Genomic DNA, 8730 nt, shown 5'->3' on the forward strand with positions numbered 1-8730 from the left:
TAGCGGCTCGGGAAAGCCCAGCGCTGAGCGTACCGCCGCGGTGCCGGAGCCGTCGAACAGAGCTGAGCCGATGGGAATCCCGCACCGCAGCCCTCGGCCCAAGCGAAGGATGCGGAACCCGCAGCCACGGGCACCCAGCACCCTCTGGCAAGCTCTATTCGCTGTTTACCGTGGCGCGCGTGGGTAAGACAGAGGAACTCGGGTGCAAAGGTCCTCTGGCGAGCTCGAGAGAGGTATTTAAGAGCGGGAGGTAATCCAAGTGAAAGCCCTAGTGGTCAAAAATACACTTCTTATCCGAGAAAAAAAATATTTTCCCAAAATCATTTTATTAGTCACTGGAAGAAGAAGCTATTTTCAAGTAAACTAGGTCGCTAGATTTTTATTATTATTATTATTATTTTAATAGGAAACCTCTCCGACAGAGCCAGGAGGAGAGGAGCTATCACCGAAGCAGAGCTGTACCCGGTTCCGTGCCCTGGGGACGGATTGCCCCTGCAGCTGCGCTCCGTGCCCGCGGCTCCGTGCCCTGCCCGCCCCGTCCGGGAGCCTTCTGCGAGCCCGGGGCCGGGCCCGAGCCCTTGAGATGAGTCCTGCCCGGAGGGCGAGGCGCCGCCGTCACCAGCTCCAGGAGACGACGGCGGGATGCGCTAAGTGCTGGTACGCGGGGCAGACGCCGAGGGTGGGCGGGCAGGCCGGGTAGCCCTGCACGGCGAGGGCGGCCTGGGCGCTGCAGCCCGCCAGCGCGCAGCCCAGCTTGGGGCGGGCGGCGGCTGGCGAGGGGCTGGTGGGGAAGCCCCGGCACGGCTCCCCGTCCCTCAGTAGCACCGGCACCGGCATCACCACCCGGCGCAGCAGAGCGGGCGGGCGCGGAGGAGGAGGGCTGCCGGGGCCCTCGCTCCGCGCCCGTTTCATCTTGTAGCGGTGGTTTTGGAACCAGATCTTCACCTGCGTGGGGGTGAGGCTGAGCAGGCGGGCCAGCTGCTCCCGCTCCGGCGCCGAGAGGTACCGCTGCTGCCGGAACCGGCGCTCTAGCTCCAGCGTTTGAGCCTTGGAGAACAGCACCCGCCTCTTCTTCTTCTTCTCGGCCTCCGAGCCGCGGGCTGGGAGCGACCTCTGCGTGGAGTCGGGCAGGCTCAGCTCCGGGCCGCTCTCGTCGGAAGCTGGGGACAGCGAGGGGTTAGAGAGAGGGGCGGCCGGGCAGAATACGGGCCGCGGTGGCCGGGCGCGTCGCCTCCTGCGGGGAGAGCGCGGGGGTTTACCGGAACGCGTCATCCTGGCGCTCAAAGAGGGTGCCAGGCCCAACCCGACTAAGGAGAGCCGCAGCGACGGGACGGAAAGCCCCGGCCTCGCGGCACGTCCCCGCAGGCAGCCCTTCCTCGCCTCCCGCGACGCTGTGCGGGTGCCAGCAGCGGCGCGGGGCTAACACCGGGCTGCCAAGTGAGCGCACTTTCCTCCAGCCACGGTTACCTTAACGCGGAGTTTATCCTGTCGGGGTTCCTGCTTCCGCCCGAAGCAGAGACTCGCCCCCTCACCTCTATTTAAAAGCGGTATATCTGCCGCGCGCTCTGGGATAAGGCAGACGTGCCGCAGCGCCGGGCTGAGCGAAGGCTGCTCGCCGCGGTGGGAAGCGCGTGGGCATCCACGGCTGCGGCCGCAGCGCTGCATGGCAGCCTGGAAGGAAAGGCACTGCGTGCGTGCTGCCTTCCGCGCCGCGGGGGGACCCGAACCCCTCCAGTACAAACAGGCGGATCCCTGCAGCACTGAAACGGGAGGAAGGAATCCGAGAAGCGAAATTAAATGGTAACTGCGGAGAGACGGGAGGACGCAGCCCGAGGCTAAGCTTTCCGCCATAGCCCTGCTCAGACCGAGGGGGAAAAAATAATCTTTTCTCTCATAAGCTCGTGGCTGGGATCCTCCTGCTGCTTCGTTGTTGTAGTTCAATAATATCCTATAAAATTCCCAGCCTGGATCCCCCCGGCGCTGCAGGCTACACGCGCTGGCGGTTCGCTTCTTCGCATCTTCCCCAGAAGAACGGGGAACAAACACACGGTAGCTGCAAGGAGATGGCGAGCTCCTGTCCGTGGTATACTCACAGGGATAGTGATTTCTGTCCGTCTCTATCCAGCCACGATACGGAGAGCCGCTGTAGTTCTCAGCCGAGTGATGGTGGTGGTGGTCAGAAGCTTGCTTCATGCTATGCGCATCCTGCTCTGGTAAATCCAAAATGCTCCTCACTGTAAAACTGATCCTGCCAGATGTGGCCATGGTAGGGTGTGCACACTCCCCAAAAATATCTTCTCGAAGTCCCAAACCCCCTCCCTTAAAGCCTCGAGGAAAGGACTGCGTAGTTACAGGGGAATCTCCCGGCTCGAGAGGAGCCCTTCCATCGCCACCCAACCCCAAATATTAGTGTCGTTTACAGAGGTGTCCTGTTTATATAAACAGTCCTCCCCACTGCAAACACTGCCCGCTTTCAAACCGTCCCTGTCTATGGGATGCTAAGTACCTGAATTAGTCAAGTGCTAAAGCCCTAATGGGAGTAGGTGTAACCCCCCTCCCGCCACCCCCATGGGAGAATAACCCGTTACCTCCCAAAGACAGCAGGAAACAGGCTTCATCATTACATATTCTGTCTGATTAGCCAAAAGTGGGGACAGATAATGGTAATTGTTAGCAGTGAATAACATCTTGGGTGGCATGTGGATGACCAACAACCACCCCCCTCCACCCGCCACCAAAGCCACCAGCGTCCCTTCTATCCCCAGACAAAGTGAATCCTCCCAGGACATCCGCAGAGCCTGCCGAGAGCCCCCTCCCAGCTTCTCCTTCTTTATCCCCCCCCACCCCCCCCCCTCCTTCCTTTCCCTCTCTTTAAACCTGGCAGGAATTTCACCCGCTATTTGTTTTATTTTCCCGGGCCGTTCGTCGCTCTCTCTCCTTGCCAGTGGCAGCGTTCCGACCCTCAGCCCCTCCCGGGGCTTTCACACCTCCGCGGAAAAGGCTGCTGCGTGCGTACGTTCTGGGGACCGTGTGCTACGTCTCCTGGGCACGGTGTGGCTGTAAGGCGCACCTTTTTTTCTCGGGAACAGCGACGGGGCGAGCGTGGCTGGGCACACAGGGGCAGCTCGACACTCTCGCTTCATAGGGAGGAGGAGTAGGGCAGATTTTATTAACGTCGTTTTACTCTGTGATAACCCAAGGGCGACGTGTGTAAGGGGCTGCAGTGACTCCAGACGGGAGAGAAGGGGGAAAGCTCAGACGCGGCCGCGCCTTTGTTTGTTTATCCACATCCCTCCTAGCTCTGCTTCACCTGCGGGGAGCCCCAGCGCTTGTCCGGATCGGGGGCAGCGGCCGTCGCTTAGTGGCGGAACCTCCATCTCCCCCCGCAGCCTCATTGCGGAGCTGCGGTCTGGCTTTGCCCGGCTTCGGTGAGACTCACAAACCGACACAAAGCCACCAAGCCCCGCCAGCCGCTCAAAGGCCGAGCAGGGCATGGCTCGCTTTTTAGCCGCAGGGCGGGGACAGGGGGACCGACAGCCGCGACCCGCTTCGGCTTCGTGCGGGATGCGCAGCTAGGGGAAGAAACCCGGGAGGAGAGGGGACATCTGAGCTCTGTCGCTCTTGAACGCCGCACTAAGTGCGCGCAGTGTGGCCCCGTCGAGTAAATTGCGTGAAACCCTGTGCCTCGAAAGAGCAATCCAGAGGCACATGGAGAAATGGCTCTAGCCGGCCGCTTTGTTGGTTCAGATCTCCCTGTCCAAACAGACATCTCTAACCCATTGTGCTCAGATTATATTTATCCATCCCCAGCTTCGCCCCTCTGCCGCCTGCAGCCCCTCCCCGCCTGGCTCCGTGCGGCGCTTCGCGAAGCAGCTCCGCTCCACGGGAAATGGGAGCCGGGCGATAACGGCGGCGATGGGCGAGATTTATATCTCGGAGATTTGTGGCGGAGATGAACAGGGCACCGGTCTCCATTTGGCCACCTTCCCGCATATTTCCCCGGGACTGGCCAGGCTCCATATAAACCATTCCCAGGCCGTGATTGCCGCAGCCACCTATCAAGCGTGCGGGTGACAGTAGTTATCTTCCTCGCTCCGAGCGCTGCCTCCCAGCCGTCCTGGGTGGTCGGAGCGAGGGGAGCACAAATACATGCCAACTGCTAGGCCGTGAACAAAGGGGAAATGTAGCCCTATGTCCCGGACCTGTTGGAAGCATTTGTTCCAGTCAAGATTTTGCATTTGTTCAGATCTGGAATAATAGGTGATTGACGCCTTCCCACAATGTGCTTTAACTCTCCGGGATAAATCGGAGCTTGTTCCTTGTTGTCATGGTTTTCAATAGGGTTCAATGGGATTGAACCACTATCGACTCTGCTTTACGTCTCCGGCAGCCCCGTCCATACAAATTTATTAGTTATGTCTTTTTAAATAAGATTAAATAGAAGCGACGTGGCCGCGCTCCGCCGAGCGGCTCTTCCCGCACCGCTGTCGCCCCCGGGCCCGGCTCCCGGTGTGTCACTCCCCGCGTCGCTCCCGCGTCGCCCCGGGGGGGTTCGCTCCTATCGCCCCGCCCGGCAGAGCCGCGTTTACCTGCGGGCAGCGCTCTGCCGCCCGCTTCCGACCGCCCCGAAAGCAAAGGAGGCCGCAACGTGCTTATTAATAACTTGACCCCGCGGGCAAACACTCGCTGAGTGCCTGTGCTCGGAGCTGGGTGCCGGGGGGGCGGCAGGGGAGGGGCGGGCCGGGGGCTCGGGGCCGCAGAGCTGTACAGTACCGCGGTGGCTCTTACGAGGAGTTTGCTAAGGACTCTCCAAAGAAAGTGCAAAAACTCTGCAAGGAAAAAAAGTGGGGATGAGAGAAAGAGAGTCTACTTCAGTGACCTCTCTTAGCCTTTTAATCTATTTAACATCCTAAGCCCACACTGATGTGTAGAAATAAGTAAATGGTACTCTTCAAGCCTTAAGAGCTCTTCAGCGTCAAATATTTGCACTTACTCTTAGAGTTTTTCTCAAATAGCGCAAGACACATTCTCCCTGGACGAGCCGAGCTATCTAAATATACCTACGCATTGTTATCTGCGGGAAATAGTTCCCTTCAAAGGGAGAACGCAATAACCTGAAATGTTTCATGCCTTGTTTTGCTTGGGACCGACTCCGTACTTTCCAACCCTGGCTGCCCAGCCCCGTTGCGGGCTCTGCCGGTTCACTTTTCACCCCCTCGAGGGACGCTCTGGCCCTGGGGACCCCCGGGGGCCGCGGCTTTTGACAGACGATGGGGCCGGGATGGGCAGCGCCGGCTGCGCACCTCACGCGTGGGCCCGCGGAGGGAGCGCTGCGTGTGCCCGTCCTTTCTAATTTCCCAGCGACACTGTGCCTCTTAACTAATGCCCACTTTTCTTAGACGATAAAGGAAAGAAAAAAAGATTCGAAACCAGTAATATTTGTTTGTTACCACGTTATTCACAGCGCGCTTTCCGTCCCTCCCCGCAGCCAAGCGTGTTTAGTTGAGGCTCAAGAGAAACAGGGCAGGAACAGCAGCGTTCTCCAGCCCGAGACGTGGCCCGGCCCTTTTGGGGATATCCCGGGGCTCGCCCGGACCTTCCCCTCTCCCTTCGGGGCTCTGCCGCGCTCCTGCCCGGCTCCGCTCCCCCCGGCACCCCGGCTCGGCAAGCCGGGCTATAAACACCTGAGACAACAAAACAGGGGGATGCTCAAGTGCGAGCAAAGAGAAGAGAAGGAAATATATATATATACGTTTTTACGCCAATAAAAGCGACATTCTGGCTCTGGTGGATGCTGTCGCAGCTTTACGGAGGAGCACTCCATAGCGCTTAGCAGACGGCTGCGGGGCAGCACCAGCACCCAGGGGAGGAGGCTGGGAGGCGCCCAGGCTGTGCTGCGGGCTGAGTGCGCTTCAGCCGCGGGAGCTGCCGGGGCAGCGCAGCTCGGCGGTCTCACAGCCACGGGCCGCTGACGGCTGGGAAATGAGGCATGGAAAGTGAGCGACTTGACAAATACCGCAGCACTTGACAAATGAAACCTTGGCCTAGAGTTTTCTTTCTCTAGGATTCTGGATTTTAATATTTCTATCTGCGTGCAACGTGTATATGCGAGGATTCAAAACTCGCCACTTTGGGGCATACTGATAGGAAAACCTGAACTCCTAGAATTCAGTGGAAGCTTTAGAATTTTAAATGCGAAATTAAAACAGGCGATATTCCGCCTCTCCATAAAATCCTTTACTTCATTTTCCAACAGTGAAAATTTACATAGCTTTGAAGTTTTCTTTTGTAAGTGCCTGCAGACATCTTTCCCTCTCAACAACTGAACAGCTTTCACTTCGAATCTCACTGTAAACTCTTGTCTTTTTGCTTTGTAGTCTATATTATTCACAGTATATTTTATGATCAGGGCAATATTGTGGAAGGAGTGTGATATTCTCTACAGGAAGGACTGGTTTCTATTTCTCTCCATATTATATTTGTCTCTCTTCCTCAGAAGAACAATATCATTTACTTTTGGTCATAGGATTTTCCGCTTTCTAATACTTCCTAGAAATCTACAGATTTTTTCACTATTTAAAAAAATATTTTATTTTATTTTATTTTATTTTATTATTTTATTTTATTTTATTTTCCCCAGCTTCGTCATTTCTTCTCTTCATTACCATTCCCCAACCTAAATACAATGAACTCAACGAAAAACCCCATTTAATGGTTACTTTGAAGCCTCTCATTCTCTGGTGCGCTACCTTCTACTCCACCTAAATCATTCCTCGCTCTGCTATCAGTATCCATTTGGTTTTACAGTGCTTATTAATTGAAAATAGATAATAATTATTAAATCCAATACATTAAAAACATGTTATCCAAGGCTTACACTTTCTCTGAAGCCCTCAATTTTCTGTTCTGCATTTAAACAAGAGGCATTACTCCTCCGAACCGGGATTACCCGCAGCAGCGGACAGAGCTTTTCATTTGCTCCCTGTGATCAGCCCGGAGGAATTATTTTGCAAATAGACCACAAGTAAAGCAGCTAGGGACAAGCTCTCCCTGCCCTCCCTTGGATTGGGATGAGTTTGTGCCGTGCCCAGGTGGTGCGTCCTCACACTGCGAGGAAGTGGAGTGGGGCTGCCACTTGCCCTGGCTTCCCTCTTCTTGGGGTGCCTGGACCTCGGATCTTGGGAGAGGTTGAGGGAACAGGGATTTTGCTCTCCGGACAGCACACTGCCCTTGGGCAAGCAGGGAATGCCCCCTGAGGTTACCTGGGTGGCACAACTGCAGCGGTCCCATTGATGCCATTCCTCTCCATTTTTATCCCGCTGCTGGGGCAGGGGCAGAGGCAGGGGCAGGCTCCAGCTGTAGGGTGAAGCACTTGCTCCCAGGTCCCGTGCCCACTACCACGTCTGGAGCACACAGGGCCCTTTCCGCAGGGCAAGATGCTCATCCTTATGGTGAAGGCATCACCTCTGGAATGCAGAGTATCAACGGCCTTGAAAGGGACAGGTCTACAGCAGAGGCTGTGACTTTGCCCCAAGCACTCTGCGTGCTTAGGCACCCAATTACTCCTTTTCTTCCACGGGGATGAAGTTCCTAAAGCCCTCTGCAAGTCTGGATCAAAAACCCTCCTGGATCTTTAAAGAGTTGCTGAGGAACTACAGCAGAGGACAGGAGTGTCTCCCAGGGAAGCCATCCTGCTCACCAGACCTTTGTCTTTGACAGACCTTCACAAACGCATGGAGGCATTTTGTGCTTTGAACAGCCTGCAGAAGTATATATTGTTCTTCAGTGGATGACTCTTTGGCCTGGACTGATATTTATTCATTACATTTTAAAGTAATAAATACATTCTAATAAGTATTCTCCATTTGTTAAATGCTATTAAATTCCGATACAAGACCTCTACGACAATAAAATTAGCAGCCAGAATTATAAACTCGGAAAAGGTCTTTTTGTCACTTTCATAGGGTATGATTTCCTTCCTCTATGCCTTGCCAGGTCGCCCAGAGGCAGCAGTGCTTTGGCTGGTACCTGCTGGCTGGCTGCCCCTCACATGTGCTGACCGCCACCAGCCTGCTGCCAAGCCAAATGTTTGCCTTCCTTCCCTCAGTCAGCCAATAACTCAGGCTTTCTCTCGAGTCATTGTGTTTCTCCAAACTCCTGCAATCATAATTGGTTTTGAGACTCCTGTCTATTGATAGAATTTGTTTGAGGCTGCCTTTCTTTTTTTTTTCCTCTGGGTGCCACAGAAGGACTGTCTGTGCCAGCAGCCCCCATTCTGTTCTCTTGGTGGGTGGGAGTTTACTGAGGAGGCTCTTCCAGTTTGTAACACTAGAAACTGGATTTTGTGTTTGACTGCATGCGGGCCAGACCAAATGTCCCCATTTACAAATGTGGTTTGAAATCTGCATTTGAATTTCTCAGCTTTGCCCTGACTTGATATTGAGCTGCTTTTTTTTCTCCCTACGGATACATGTACTGAAGAGAATTCTTTCAGGTTTGTGCAGCAAGGAGCTGAGGTTTATTTCTGTATACAAAATTTTCTCAGACTAAGATTCAGCTCATGACACACATCCAACTTGAGCTACTTTGTACATGAAAGTGCATACACACACTTTTGATGCTCATTATTTTCCATAATAGACCTTAAAGTTCACAGTAGATGATTTATTTTCCTTTCTGTTTCAGCATCTGTCCCCACAGCTCTCTTCTGTTTTTCTTCCCTTCTCAAAC

General features: G+C 54.7%; 1 protein-coding gene across 1 annotated transcript; it reads right to left on the minus strand.

Annotated features, from left to right (window-relative positions):
* Window positions 1-307: 307 nt before the first annotated feature.
* On the minus strand, window positions 308-2265 carry NKX2-8 (NK2 homeobox 8). Its single transcript, XM_046941923.1, has 2 exons — window positions 1533-2265; window positions 308-1160 (listed from the first exon to the last, which is right to left on the minus strand). Exons 1-2 carry the CDS (start codon window positions 2263-2265, stop codon window positions 616-618), a joined length of 1278 nt encoding a protein of 425 aa, XP_046797879.1. The 3' UTR covers window positions 308-615.
* Window positions 2266-8730: the final 6465 nt, after the last annotated feature.

Source organism: Gallus gallus, chromosome 5 (genome assembly GCF_016699485.2).
Source record: "Gallus gallus isolate bGalGal1 chromosome 5, bGalGal1.mat.broiler.GRCg7b, whole genome shotgun sequence".
NCBI classification, from domain to species: domain Eukaryota; kingdom Metazoa; phylum Chordata; class Aves; order Galliformes; family Phasianidae; genus Gallus; species Gallus gallus.

Excerpts from the sequence above, each read along its gene's own strand:
- NKX2-8 (XM_046941923.1), bottom strand. The coding sequence starts at position 2,265 with ATGGCCACATCTGGCAGGATCAGTTTTACAGTGAGGAGCATTTTGGAT. Across the intron at positions 1,161-1,532 it reads TATACCGCTTTTAAATAGAG|CTTCCGACGAGAGCGGCCCG; the intron begins GTGAGGGGGCGA and ends CGCTGTCCCCAG.